Source organism: Labeo rohita, chromosome 6, assembly GCF_022985175.1.
Source record: "Labeo rohita strain BAU-BD-2019 chromosome 6, IGBB_LRoh.1.0, whole genome shotgun sequence".
NCBI classification, from domain to species: domain Eukaryota; kingdom Metazoa; phylum Chordata; class Actinopteri; order Cypriniformes; family Cyprinidae; genus Labeo; species Labeo rohita.
The window spans coordinates 17644711-17660771 of NC_066874.1; the positions used below are offsets into that span (position 1 = coordinate 17644711).

At 34.5% G+C, this 16061-nt stretch overlaps 1 protein-coding gene across 4 annotated transcripts in view; it reads left to right on the forward strand.

Annotated features, from left to right (window-relative positions):
- lpp (LIM domain containing preferred translocation partner in lipoma) overlaps positions 1 to 16061 on the forward strand; it is a 248798-nt gene that overhangs the window by 69594 nt on the left and 163143 nt on the right. For all 4 annotated transcript variants that reach the window (XM_051112291.1, XM_051112292.1, XM_051112294.1 and 1 more), the window contains exon 3: positions 10144 to 10355. In XM_051112291.1, the coding sequence (XP_050968248.1) occupies positions 10163 to 10355 (193 nt within the window). In that variant the 5' untranslated portion in view covers positions 10144 to 10162. The remainder of the gene's footprint in view (positions 1 to 10143; positions 10356 to 16061) is intronic.

Sequence of the window (16061 nt, forward strand, 5' to 3'; positions counted from 1 at the left end):
AATTCTTTTGCAGTTAACATGCATCTTTTCTTCTCCACCTGTTTTTTCTGACCATGCAGACTCAACAAGCATTTCACTGTCCAATGGTCAAGCCTTAACTTTGCAAATTCTTGTAATGCATTAGTATTGCATTCTTCTCATGGGCATTTAATAATTTGGACTTTTCAGTCTGGGTTAAATCTCTTTTTTGGCTCATTTTAGCTGTAGACGAAAACATGCCTAATAATTCTGCACACCTGAATATAAGGAGTTTTTCACTTCCAGCCTTCACGGACAATTATATATCACATATAAATGATTAAACACAAAATTAACAGTAGTTATTAAGACTGATGTGGTTTGGAATTGGTAAAATGTGTTTGGAAAAAAAATATGACCAGAATATCAACATGCCTAATAATTCTGCACACAGTGTATACAGTGATGTAACTGTATTGTATTCACTTACGGTACTGGGAGTGTTTTTTGAAGTGCATAAACTTGCACTAGGCTAGGCTAGTCATTGATGATGTTCTTTGATAATGTTAATGTTCTTTGCTCAATTTCTGTAGCTGCTTTTTGAATAACTAAGGAAGTGTAAGCATTAGTTACTTACAATGCTTCTATTAAATTGTTGTCATGTTAAACACAAATTAAGTCACATTAAAAACATTAGGCTGCTTTTAGCCACATGCTGGTGTTGGTTCACTTTCCAGCAAAGAAACAAAGTAAGTAAATAATTAAATAAATTAGCACGATAATATCGTGTATCGTCGATCTCACAGGCTGACGATAGGATGATATGAAAATTGAGCATTGCACTAAACACCAATCCATCCACCCACCCATCCATCCATCTCATTTAAACACCTCATCCATCCATCCATCCATCCATCCATCCATCCATCATCCTATTCAAACACCACAACCATCCATCCATGCATGCATCCATCCATCCATCCATCCCATTCAAACACCACAACCATCCATCCTATTCAAACACTTTATTCAAACACTTAATTCATCTGTCCATCCATCCATCCACCCACCCATCCATCCATCCATCCATCCACCCCATTCAAACACCCTAACCATCCATCCATCCATCCATCCATCCCATCCAAACACCGCATCCATCCATCCACCCTATTTAAGCCCCCTATTCAAACACTTAATTCATCTGTCCATCCATCCATCCATCCCATCCATGCATCCCATTTCTATTCAAACTCCCAATTTATCCATCTATATATCCATCCATTCATCATCCATGCATCCATCCCATCCATGCATCCATTCTATTAAAACATTCCGTCTGTCCATCCATCCATCCCATTCAAACACACCATCCATCCATTCATCCATCCATCCATCCTATTCAAACATCCCAACCATCCATCCATCCATCCATCCTATTCAAACACCCAATGCAAACACTTAATTCATCTGTCTGTCCATCCAACCATCCATCCATCTATCCATCCATCCTATTCAAACACCCAATCCATCCATCCATCCATGCATCCATTCTATTCAAACACCAAATTCATCCATCCATCCATCCATCCATGCATCCATCCCGTATATGCATCCATTCAATTCAAACACCCCGTCTGTCACCTCATTCATCCTCCATTCCAGCTAATTCAAACTCTCAGTCCGCTCTGATTCCATTCTGAATCGTCTCCTTTGCTGAGTTTTATAACTTATTCTGCTATTTCCTGTTTATCTCTGAAGTTTTTTTTTTTTTTTTTCCTGTTTGAAACTTACTTGTTTTATTACAAAAAAAAAGTAAGATATATGCTTAAAATTAACAAAACATTTACAAATGGGATAAGGAAAAAAATATTGAAAGATAATGGAAATAACAAAAATATTGATTAACTGTTTTTTTTTTTTTTTTTTTTTTTTTTTGTATATTTTTGCAGTACAAGTGTCTGTGTAAGAGTCCTCATTCCATCATCTGTCCTTTTGAGATACAGGAAGTGTGTGTGTGCCACTTCTTTGTCACGTCAGTGTTCAGTGTGGTATCTTGTTTATTCTCAAGTGTCTGCGGCGTTGTTTACGTGTCACTTGAACCTTCAGATCAGGGCCAGCTCTCAGTGTCTGTTGCAACACATGACCTGCCATGTCATTGCTTGACAACACAGCAAAGGCTGACAAATTGTCACAGGCCATTAAGATGGCTTCCATGGAAATAACAGCGCCAGAAGATGCAGAAGATAAAATGAGATTTGTGTTCTACCTGAAATGTCATCATGTGTGGCCTCCGTGTTCTGATCACCCCTAGAAATGCCTTTCATATCACATTGTTTTCAGATTCTTTTCACATACATACACACACACACATGCTCAAGTGTGAAGTCTGGCAGTGGGAAGGTGGCAGTAACTCAAGCTCATGTCTACAAACACACGGACTTAGCTGTTTGATTAGTCAGCGAGCGGATGCTTTCATTCTCTAGTGTCTTCCTTAGCACAACTGACCCCTTCAACAGTAAATTTATCTTTTACTTAGGACTTGATGGTAACAAAAATCACTCTCACAGTGACCGTACCATGATGCAATAATGCTATTAATGGTAATTATGGTGTTAACGTTTCACCTTAATACCATAATTACCATTAATTACATAATCACTTTATTCATGTACCATGGCAGTGTAAAATCAATTCTGACGTTTATATGTAATTATTTAATTACAATATTTAACTTTTTTCATTTAATCATTTAATTTGTTAAACAAAATACATGTGTATTTTATTAATTTTCCCCCCTGAGTTAAGAAATGATAAAAGTACAGTAAAAAAAAAAAAAAAAACTTGAATAAAAACCAAACAAATCAAAAGAGGTTTATTTTAGGATTACGGCATGTTTTTAGTTCTAGAATTTAGCTCCTCTTGCCTTTACAAAACACGGTGGAAAGGAAGGTCCCTTTGTACCTCTTCCCACTGACATCCTGTGTCTCCGTCGGACTATAGTCTCTTTGATCCACGTTGATCCCCCTGCTCACTGTTTTCTTTCTCACTGAAGAGGTCGGGGTTGGGGTTAAGCTGTGCTTTATTCTTCTCACACACACTCTCCAGGCATTATAATAGAGTCTGCAGCAGAGGTCAGGAAATATGACACAACTTTAGCACTTGTGAAGAAACGTGCTGTATAGATTCCTGTAGCCCATAGCGTCTACTGTGAAACCATCTTTTTCAACCTTTGCCAGAAAGTTCAGAACTGTTACTGTGTGGTAATGTCCCCTGTCCCTGCGCTGTTCCCTTTTATGGCTTTTGATAGGTGTGTGTGTTGTGAGCAGAGTGATGGGAAATGGAGAGCTCTGACACAGAAGGATCAATGGGGAAGCTCGGTAAAGAAGTTCTGCCGTGTGGTGCGGCTAGACGATATTAGAACACAATTGTGCGTGGGCTCTTTTGGCTCGTCTCTGGAGGGAAAACGTAAAGCCTGCATCAGTCAGAAGCAGCCAAACAGCGTACACAGCTACAGCTACAAAAAGCAACAATGGCACCCACAAAAAAGACCAATGGCAGAAAAAATGAAAGATGTGTTGTGTTGAAATAGTTCAAATAGTGTTTCATTCGATTTCAGAACCGTTGCGATGGTAAAACAACAGCTATTAGAGAGTTCAGCCAGTGAGACATTCTTTCTCTTTTGTCTTTGTCTTTGACTTTTTCTTTCTTTCTGGATTATCTACTTAGAAACAAGTACCATGGTTGAACCATGATTTAGCATGCAATTGGTCATTAATGATATTGATAAATTCGTATAATATAGTACTTAAATAATATCCATGTTAAAGGAGAAGTCCACTTCCAGAACAACAATTTAAAGATAATGTACTCATCCCCTTGTCATCCAAGATGTTCATGTCTTTCTTTCTTCAATCGTAAAGAAAATGTTTTTTTGAGGAAAACATTTCAGGAATTTTCTCCATATGGTGCCCTGATTTTGAACTTCCAAAATGCAGTTTAAATGCGGCTTCAAACGATCCCAAATGCGGTGGTAAACAATCCCAGCCGATAAAGAAGGGTCTTATCTAGCAAAACGATTGGTTATTTTCATTTAAAAAATACAATTTAAATACTTTTTCATCTCAAACGCTAGTGTTGTCTTACTCTCCCTCTGTGTATTCTGGCTCAAGACGGTTAGGGTATGTTGAAAAACTCCCTCCACTATTTTCTCCCTCAACTTCAAAACCCATTAAAAATCATCCTACATTGCTGCAGAAGTACCGACCCAGTCTTTGCAAAGTGAACATGCAAAGAAGATCAAACACCCTTAACAAAAAAAGGTAAAAAAAGCGTTATAGGGCGATTTTGAAGTTGAGGGAGAAAATACGGTCAGAGTTTTTCAACATACCCTAACTGTCTTGAGCTAGAATACACAGAGTTCAGGGAGAGTAAGACCAGATGAGCGTTTGACATTAAAACGTATATAAATTGTATTATTTTTATTAAAATAACCGATCATTTCACTAGATGAGACCCTTCTTTCTCAGCTGGGATCATTTACAACCACATTTGGGATCGTTTGAAGCCGCATTTAAACCCGGGGCACCATATCAGTCCATTGTTGTCACACCCCTGTGGACTTTTTTGTTAGTTTTTCCCTCCTGTGTCCTTATTTGGTCCTTCCTGTTCTGTTTCTTGTTATTACGTCATTGGTTAATTGCTGTCACCTGTCCTTGTCTCATTAGCTGTCTTATATAAGTTTGATTCAGTTCCTTGTTTCTTGTCCGTTCTTAATGTTAGTTTACGTCGTGTTTGCATGTGTTTTTCCCTGCTTTTCCAGTTTGTTTCTGTTCCCATTTTGGATTATTTTATAAAAGCACATATTCATTATTTTTTCGTTCCTGCGACTCCTTCCAACACACGACCCTGACAATTATATAAAGAAAAATCCTGAAATGTTTTCCTCAAAAATCATATTTTTTTTTACGACTGAAGAAAGACAGACATGAACATCTTAGATGACAAGAGGGTGGGTACATTATTTGTAAATTGTTGTTCTGGAAGTGGATTTATAAGTGGTTGTCCGATATATGTTTTTCAGGGCCGATGGAGATTTTACAGATATTTAGACTGATAACCGATATTTTGAACGAATATAAGGGTTATTCTGTTGAAATGTCCATTTTTCTGTCCCTAGCCTTTACAGAAATATTAAACTTGAAAAACGCTTTTGGGTTACAAGTTCTTTATATTTTAAAATGAAACAATATATTTATTGAACAATTACACCTTCTTGAGCCATTAATGTGGCAATCTTTGTTTTTAAATTAATTATGTAGAATTCCAAGCACAGCAAAACCGCTCATCCCCACAGCCATGTACAGAGGGAAAGTGCTTTATTTTGAAGGCAAAAACTGTTTTTTTCTATAATTTAAAATACAATAATCCATTCATAACTCTCAAATATATGATGTAAATGGTATAAAAAAACGACATGCCAAAAATATATTAGAAAATATATAATACAAGTAATGGTCCCCAGGAGATGTGTCACTGGGGTTACCGTTTAACAAAAATCGTTTATCATTATTTTTCTGTGACTCTGATTACATGTGCTGAAAAAAAAACCCAAGAAATATTATTTCATTCAAACTTTTAAAATTGCTAAAAACCTTTAAAATTGCCAAATAGTGTTATTTTAGTATCACTGATATACTATTAAACGTTTTAATATTTTGAATCAGTTTTTAATTATATTTTTCATTTTATTTTTAGGTAAAGTCTTAGTAATTTTGTTGTGTGTCAATTTTAGTATAGTTTATATATATTATATATATATATATATATATATATATATATATATATATGTGTGTATATATATATATATATATATATATATATATAAATTTGTTTAAATTTATAGTTTAAGTCAAACTAAATTAAAATGTTTTTTGTGATATGTTTTATTTTATTTCAGTTAATGTTTATTTTACTTCCAGTACCAATTTTTTAATGCTTTTAATAATACTTTCAGTTGTAGTGTCTGTTAGCTAAAATAACTCTGTTGAGTCAACCTTGACTTTTTGATCTTAACACATTGATGAAGGCCTATAGTCTTGAGGTTATTAAGTCATGACGGTTATTAAGCAGTGAGTTTTGTTTTTGACATTTTGTACAACCCTGATGTTTTTTACTTTTAAGTTAACCTTGTGATCAGGATGACTTGTCATCTATTTCTTCTACCCATGTTCTATTTCTTCTTCTAAAAAAAAGATTCTTCTAAAGAAATGCTTTATTTATTGCGCCCTCAGGGGTTTTTCAAGGAAATCCATCTTAAGTATAATGAGGATTTTCTTAAGGCCCATCAAGGCAGCCAGTCGAGACTCGATATACCATATTCCATATATATCATGTTCATAAGAACCACTTTAGTTAACCTCAACCCTCTAGTTATCTCATTACGCTATACTCTGCAGATAGTTCGCGTTACAGGCTAACGTCAAACTATTTTGAACTACCAGAGCTATTTTGATCCCTGCCTGGCACGGGTTCAGTCTTTTGCACCTCAACACCTGTATCAAATCCCTCTGCATTTTCAACAAATATAGCAAATGATTTTATTTATTGGACTATTTATTATCGCCACTCACTTGCAGCTCATAACAGGCCATGTAGATCCCACAGAGTCACATTTACTATGAATAATTCTTGAATCAGCCTGCTTTAGAATATTGGCCACATTCAAAGTAATACAAATAATCCAAGTAGTGAAGTAAAAGTATGTATCATTGAGTTGGTGCCATTTTTAGAGTCAAAATAGACAGCAGCGGCCCTGCAGCTAAATGCCCAAGCAGGTAAACAACACCGGTTATGTAAATATGTGTGTCTCAGAGACAAGCTGAATGCAAATAAGAGTAAACAAGTTATTTTAATAAGTTGACAAGAGCTGTGGCACAGCAGTTAGCACACACATGTTCCTAAAGTTGTCAATAAATGCATTAGAAGTCATCAATATTGTCGGGTTGTTAATGTTGCTGTTACTACAGCTTTCACCACGTCAGTGAAAGCTGAACTGCTGTCATGTTCTCTGGCAGCTTTCGAAGCTGCGACACAACTAGTAAATCCCCGGGTTCTTCATTGCACAATGTATTATGGTTTGAATTAAACGGATACGTGGGTAGCAACTGGTGGTTATTTGCTTCTAACTATAGAAAGGTGAGTGGCGTATGTGAAGTAAGGGATTATATCGAATTACGGCCTCTTATTTGACACCTTGGCACGTCCCAGAGAACTCGAGGAATGATTAGCACCGTATTTGGTTTTGCGGGATGCCAAGTCCCGAGGCTTCATATTTGAAAATATACACTCTTAAAAGGATAGTTCACCCATTTCAATCCAAACCTATAAAACTTTGTTTCTTCTATAAAAATAAATGGATTTTTAAGGGAATGTTCTGGCCACTCTTGTCAATATAATAGAAATGGAGGATCACTGAGGATGTCATGTTTCAAAATGACAAAAAAGCAAGTATACAAGTATCATAAAAATGGCTCATAATGGTGCAGTCTTGTCCTTTGAAAAATTTAATTGCGCAAATGACGTCACGTGTTCAAATCACTTTGGTACTAGAGAAAACAGAGAAAAAGCACTGTGGTCCTGTGGTTTCCTTTTGCTAAAAAGGAAAAAGAAGGCAAACTATTGAACCAGGTTCAATTAAACTCTCCTTGAGAGGGGATACAAAAATGCAGAGTGGCAAAGTGGCAAACAAAGAATAGCCATCAAGTTTCACCACTTTGTGGTGGCATTCATGTGTGCTCAACTTGTAAACATATAATCTTTCCATTAAAGGGATAGTTTACTCAAAAATAAAAATTACCCCATGATTTACTCACCCTCAAGCCATCCTTGGTAAATGACTTTTAGACGAATACAATTGGAGTTATGGAGCTATATTAAGAAATGTCCTGGCTATTCCAAGCTTTGTAATGGCAGTGAATGGCTGCTGTCATTTTGAAGTCCAATAAAGAGCATCTATCCATCATAAAAAGTGCAAATAATAAATAATAAAGGCCTAAAGGCCTAAGGTTAATAAAGGCAGTGTTGGGGAGGCTACTCTAAATCTGTACCTTGACCAGCTACAAGCTACTCGTAAATTAAAGTTAAGCTACATTCAAGCTACCCTTCTGAAAAAGTAGCTAGCTACACTACATTAAACATTTTTAGCTACACTATTTTAACAAACATTACAAATAACTGAATAATTGTTAATGAAGAATTTTAATGACGTTATAAGTAAAATATAATAAAGTTATAAGTATGATATTTATAGTTATAGACAGTCATGGCCAAAAATATTGGCACCCTTGCAATTCTGTCAGAAAATGCAACCCTTCGATTAGTGTTCATTACAAAACTGTGGATGCACAGATTATATTATGACAGTTTATACATTTGATATACAGTGCAATAGAGCAGGAAAATTATACCGTTTTTTTATTATTCACCTCCTGTGCTTTGCATATTCGATGTAGATCACATTTTAATCTTTGTTTTGCATAAATTACAGTTGATTCATGTGAAATATCCTGTAGATCCTTTGCAAAAACATCAGATGTTTTCTTGTCGGTGGACAGACTGTAAAGCCATGAGATGCATGATATCAAAAAAAGATGGCGGCAATGAACTAATTTAGTTACGCTGCTTCACTGCATTACAGCTACTGGAAGGCTACTGGAAAACGACAGTTTTAAAACTAGTGTTGCTACTGTCACGCTACTGAAGAATTTAGTTATGTTAGTAGCATCGCTACTTGTAGCTAGCTACTCCCCAACACCGAATAAAGGCCTTCTAAAACAAATCGATGCATCTGTGTAAAAAAAAAAAAAAAATCCATAACTGTAATCTCTAGCTTTCACTAACTGTCATGAAGAAAAATTTGGAGGAATTCGATATAAGCCAAAAGGAGGCTGGTTTTCCTTTGCTGTAAACAAAACAGTTTTTGTGAGACTAGCATATTCTCACCGGATTTTATGGAGCGTTCAAGTCATGTCGGATAGATCGTATTTATGAGTTAAACACAGATGAACGCCAGGACAAAGTCATTATTACGAGTGGGAAACTCAAAATTTTCTTTAAGCTCTTTTTGAGTTGGGGGCGTGTCAGTGAAAAAACATGTCAGATGCAATGGATGCAGCCAAAGACAATAGATATGCAGCGTAAATTTGTTGAAATTAATAAAATGATTATTTTTTGTAATATACAATAAAACTATATACTTACATATTCAAAATATTATATTATTGTATAATTACCATAGAATATACAATGATGCAGTTTACATTACCTTTATAAATTGAATAAAATCAGAAAAAAGCAAAAACACAGTGATGCACATTATTTATTCATTGTTTTGTAGATGCAGAGTTTAAAAAATCGATAAATTTCATGTAGAAAAGGTAAATTACCATCACATTCCGACCAAAGTGACTTGAACGCACCTGACGTGCGATCAAAACAGCCATTCACTGCCATTATAAAGCTTAGAAGAGCCATTTTTTAATGTAACTCGGACTGTATTCATCTGAAAACAGAAAGTCATATACACTGGCTTGAGGGTGAGTAATCAAGGGGTAATTTTGGTTGAACTATCCCTTTAAGACATGAAAACACACTAATACAACAGATTTGTTGTAGACTTAATAACTTTCCTTGGCGTAGTTCACAAAACCGGTCTGAATGATATGTTTACCCATTTGGTTCTCAAGTTTTACTTGGAATGTTATGTACAGGCCATTTGAATATGTACTTTTTTGGGTGAACTTACCATAAAATGATAAGACACTCAGATTTTCTGATGTAATAATCAGATTTGATGGTACTCTGAACTTCTTCTGGTTCTTCAGTGCCTGGTGTTTGAAATGCACAGTTTCCTTTGCTAAGTCCACAGCTAAGAACAAAGAGCGGGAGAAGTCGGCACTGCACAGCGCTCTAGGGATGGGAGTTTGGTCCCTGATGAGAAGAACCACAATGGCTTATCCACCCAAATCTGTGTTATGCATAAAAACAACTAGATTTTTATGGAAGGAATGTAACACTGGAATTCAGACAGCGCTATGATTCCTCACACATTGTGGGCACTCTGGGTGCTATGGGACCTGTACATCTCAGTGCAATATAATAATGCAGTCTTGTTGTTGTTTTTTTTAGATTTCTTGACTCCAGAAAGATGTGGGGTGGCCATAATGATGGTGACCAGCAAGGTCATGTGAGTGCACGAATGGAGACCAGCTTACCCATGGGTACCACCAGTATTTCTGTATCCCAGCAACAGGCTCCTAAGAAGTTTGCTCCTGTTGTGGCTCCCAAGCCCAAGTTCAACCCCTATAAACAACTCGGGGATGCAACACACGAGGGAGCTGGTAAGATTTATAGCCTTGACTTTTTAATTATTAGCATGTGTACATATTTGCATATGGCCGTGGTCAGAACACATGTACGAGTTTGCAAAATGTGTTTTTCCACTTGAGGATCAGAACCGGGAAACGAAGTCAAAATTCAGAGAAACGCCGAAGCGAATTGAATTGCACAGACTAAAACGTGGCTTTTACCTGAAAGCTCAAGATGCAAAAGTCGCTTGAAATAAGGATGTTACTGGACCACGACTGCAGGACACAAGAGCTCTTGGTCTGCCTTGCATCATACTAAAAAGTCTCGTCTGGCTCTTTGAAGCTGTCGTCTTGCCAATGACATTTTATTTTGGAGGACAGGTGACCATCTGACCATGAAAGTCCGCCACTGGTGGCCATTTATATGCTCGGTCTATCTTAGCACTTTAAAAAAGACATCTGAGAAAAACACACACACACTTTTGTGCTATTTCAACTTTAACTTTTGATGACAGTGTATTATCGGCACTACAAAACAACAAAGTAGTTATACCTTGACTCCCAAAAGATATAAACATAATCCAAGTTCATAAATCAAATGATTCAGATTTCAAAACCGGTCAAAATATAGCAAATATAATGGACATGTCATATGAATGTCTTTTGTTATGACAGAGTTTGCATACAAAACAAACTAAAATAGATTAGTTGCTATAAATTGTCTCCAAAAGCTTTAAACTTAACCAACAACTCAAAATATTTGCATTTTATTTTTAACAAAATATTAAACCAAGTTATTTTTATATAGCATTTTTAACATATGGCTAATAGGTTCATTAGTTAACATTAGTTAACTACATTAGTTGACATGAACTAAGAATGAACAATACTTCTACAGCATTTATTAATCTTAGATAATTTCAGCATTTACTAATGCATTATTAAAATCACAAGTTGTGTTTGTAAACATTAGTTAATGCACTGTGAACTAACATGGCAAACAGTGAATTACAATTTTTTATTAACTAACATTAACAAAAACGAATAAATAGTGTAATAAATGTATTGTTTATTGCTCATTTAAGTTAGTTAATACATTAACTAATGTTAACAAATTACACCAAGTTTCATTAGTTGTTGTTAATGCATTAACTAACATACAGTATATATTAATCTTTGTTAATGTCAATTAATAAAACTTAAACTTGTTAATTGTTAGTTCATATTAGCTCATGACCATTTATTAATAACAGATATAACTTTGGATTTTAATAATGCATTAGTAAATGTTTTTGAACTGAGATTAATAAATGTTTTACAAGTATTTTCCATAACTGTTAAATTATGTTAACTAATATATTTAACTGATGTTAGCAAATGAAACCTTATTGTAAAGTGTTACCAAAATATGATTTATTCATTTATTATTGTCTTGTAACGTGAATTACATAAACTAATTTTAAATGTTTTTCTCGTCAGTTTGAGAAATGATTTGTTTATTGTTTTCCAATTTTCCAATAATAAACTAGACAAATTATTAATTCCTCCTTTTTATTTAGTTTAGTTATTAAGAAAATATGTATTTTTAAAATTATAATTTTTTCATTAGTTAACATTAGAAACATAAGTTATCACGAACTAAGAATGAACAATACTTAGACAGCATTTATTAATGCATTATTAAAATCAAAATTTATGCTTGTTAATATTAGTTAATGCACTGTGAATTAACATGAACTAACAATGAACAACTGTATTTTCATTAACTAACTTTAACAAAGATTAATAAATGCAGTAACAAATGTATTGTTCATTGTTTGTTCATGTTAGTTAATACATTAACTAATGGAGCCTTATTGTAAAGTGTTACCAATGATTTTATGACGAAAATGTACCTGTGAGACAGTGTGAACTTTTTTGTATAATGCGAAATATGTACCGCCATGTACGTTTCGTGACGTATTTGATGTGAAATGTCCACTGAGGGGGTCGCTAAAAGAGTGTTCGTTTACCTGGAACAGATGAACGTACATATGGTACGTTTTATGTGATGTTGGTTTTGTATGTGTCAGTGCAGTTCTGACTTAAAATGTCCGTTGAGCGGCGCTATAACTGTAATGCTCTGTGACGTTTAACATACCATCTGTGCCACACCTAAACCTAGTGTTGCCAAGTCCACAATTTTCCCACAGAATTGGGCTACTTTAATACTGCTGCCGCGGGTTGAAGCCTCTGAAATATGAATTTACCAGGAGAACCCCAACAAAAAAACATGTACTTTATCTCCTGGAATGCACTTTTAATAGGGGACTCTCCTCGAATCACGATTGGGCTAGTTTTGAGCAGTAATTGGGCGGGTTTTGTTGTGAAAACCTGGCAACGCTGCCTAAACCTACCTGCTAATATGAACAAAAGTGAATGTGACATAAAAACACAATCGCAAGCATGCAGTTTTAGCTTGTTTTTTGATCTCTCATTTTTCAGCTCTTTCATCGTGAGTCATGTTTTTCACAGGATTCGTACCCATTCACAAGATTCCGCATCCTAAGTCAAGCAAACTTGTTACGTCTTGAAAGTGTAACATATGGAGCCATAATCATAACTGTGTATAAAAATAATTACAAATTCTCGCTGTTTAACCACCTCTAGTGTTCATTTCTGTTGGAAACTGCAATAATATGTATTTATTGGTACGTATTTCGCGTCTTGCGAAAAAGTTCCCACAGGTACGTTTTTGTCATGAGATATTTACTTTAGCTTTAATCACCTAATCCAAACTATGATCATTTACCTCAGAGGTTCATCAGCGGATTTGTTGGCGGATCATGTTCATAGGTCATTGCCTCCCAATGGACTAATCGGAACTCTGTGCTGCATGTGAGAAGGTCGATGTTGGGGATGTGCATGTGTGGGGCCGCAGGAGTTCAGTGTATAGGGACTCATTGTTGGCTTATGTCCAGGTGTTCAGTAGCATGTGATGTTCACATTCACTGGAGGTCTTGGGTGGCACATTCCATTAGAGCAACATGGCCCCAGTGTCACTGGTAAGCCCCTGATGGGAGGCAGGTGCCAAGAATGTGTCTGTCCGCTGTGCCAGCTCCCTCCCCTGTCATCTTTCTCTTGCTCTGCTGCTCAGGCTTTTAATGTTCCTTTCATTGTCCCTGTCTCTGATCATATTCCAGGAAAATGAGACTGATTATGATGTATATGCTTGAGTTTGTTTGAATGTCATTGCTAGTAATTGTCCCTTCAAAAAAATACCAATATTTAGTTACATAACACGGTTACCAAATTATTGCTGTGTTTGTGTTACCATTAGGGATGTAAAGGTAATTGCATTATTACCTATAATAGTATACTGTGCAGGAGTTGTGGGCAACTGCAAAGCAGAGCTTAGTTGTACAGTATACAGTCATTGTATTTCAACACTATTTTTAATTTAATTTAATTTAATTTAATTTAATTTAATTTAATTTAATTTAATTTTTATTTTTATTTATTTATTTATTTATTTATTTATTTATTTATTTATTTATTTATTTATTTTTATTTTATTTTATTTTATTTTGGTCTTTTATGCTCACCAAGGCTGAATTTATTTGCTGAAAAATACAGTAAAAATGGGTGCCAGTATGATTATTTTATTTTATTTTATTTTATTTTATTTTATTTTATTTTATTTTATTTTATTTTATTTTAAAGTCTATTATGCTCACCAGGGCTGCATTTACTTGCTCAAAAATACAGTAAAAAATGTAATATAATATACACTACTGGCCAGTATGATTATTTTATTTTATTTTATTTTATTTTATTTTATTTTATTTTATTTTATTTTATTTTATTTTATTTTATTTTATTTTATTTTATTATTTTATTTTATATTTATTAAGTATATCTTCTATCTTCTATCTTACCAACACTATATTTATTTTAAAATTTAAAAAAATAAAAATTGTAATATTATGAAATATTATTACAAATTATTAAATATTATTACCATTTTAAAGAACAAATCGTAAAAATTATAGCACATACTCTTAATTTTTAGGGCAAATGTATGATAATGATGTAATGTAATGTATAAATTAATTAATTAATTAATTAAAAAAGCATTATGACAGTATGACAGTAAAGTGTCAGTAAAGGCTTTTACATTTTTATTTAAATTTTTACTTATTTTATAATTTACTGCTATGCTACTTTTTGCTATGTTCAGGATAGGTAATTTTCTTTTTGTAGTTTGGGGGAACATATAGGAGCTGTTTTGCGAATGTGAAAATGCATTAAAAAGACAACATATGAGAATTTTAGATATATCAAAACCTAAATATAAAATTTATGTAAAATCCTGAGAGTACGTAGAGTAGATGTTTTCTATCAATAGTTTGTTATATAAAGTTGAAAAAGTTGCAGCTGGCTAGACAAATAAACCCAACAAGCCATGAAGCTCATATTTACAAGCATACGTGCAGAGTTGCATGAGTTATTGATTACTGATTACAGACACATGGCCCTTGGGCATTACATAAATATGGGTGAAACTACATAAATGCTCAAATGTGTTAGTGTGATTTCTTTGCAGTGTCTACTGAGACAGCCATTTTTATGCTCTCTGGACATCAACCAAGTCTTAGCTAACGGCATGGCCTTTGGCAATTTGTAATTTTTTTTTTTTTTTATAGAGTATTATTGGGAATTTGTTTCTGCAATAAAAGTGCTCTTTTCTTGCATTAATTGGCTGATAGCAGCTCTGTCAGATAGGGGTTTCCATGGTTACAGCGTGGGCTTTCTGGACCCCTAAAAAGCTTTCTGATTAGAAATGTGAATTTAACTTAATCTCTATGGTGAAAATTGTATTAATTAAGTTATTCTATTTTTAAACATTTTACAGAAAATAAGAAAGATAGAAGACCTTAAAGGCTTATTTTATGCTGTAACCCTGCTGCTCTTTGATGGTGTGAGAGCGACAGAGACCTGCCTTTGTTTCAGATGAAAAGCAGATGATGAGATTATTGGAGGGAGTTCTCACACGTCTGTCCCACTCAAACGGGCAGCTTTGAGCAAGAGAGCATTATCTGAGCTCACTTTGTCCCTTTTTAGTTCAACAAAGAGAAATGCAACAACCAGTGTGCATATTTGTTGCGTTGTGGGTTTGCTGTACACATCAAGCCTCTTGACATTATACAGTGCCTTGCGAATGTATTCATACCCCTTCATTTTTTTTTTTTTTTTTTTACACATTTTATGTTGCTGCCTTATGTTAAACTGCTTTGAATTACTTTTTTCCCCCACATCATTCTACACTCCATACACCATAATGGCAAAGCAAAAACCAAGTTTTTAACATATTTGCAAATTTATTAAAAATAAAAAAACTTAAATGATTTCATTGCATAAGTATTCATACCCTTGTATGGGACAGTTGAAATTTAGCTTAGGAGCATTCATATTGCTTGTAGATGTTACTACAAGTTAACCTGTGGTAAATTGAATTGAATGGGTATGATTTGGAAAGACAAATATCTTAATAAAAAGGTATAACAGCTAAAAATGCATATTAGAGCAAAAACAAGCCCTGAGGCAAAAAACAAAACTGCCTGTAGAGCTTAGAAACAGGATTGCATTCAGTCACGGTCCTGGGGAAGAGTTTAGAAAAACTTCTGCTGCACTGAAAGTTCACAGAAGCATGTAGTCTCCGAAAACCTTAATGGAAGAAGTCTGAAGCAACGAGGACTT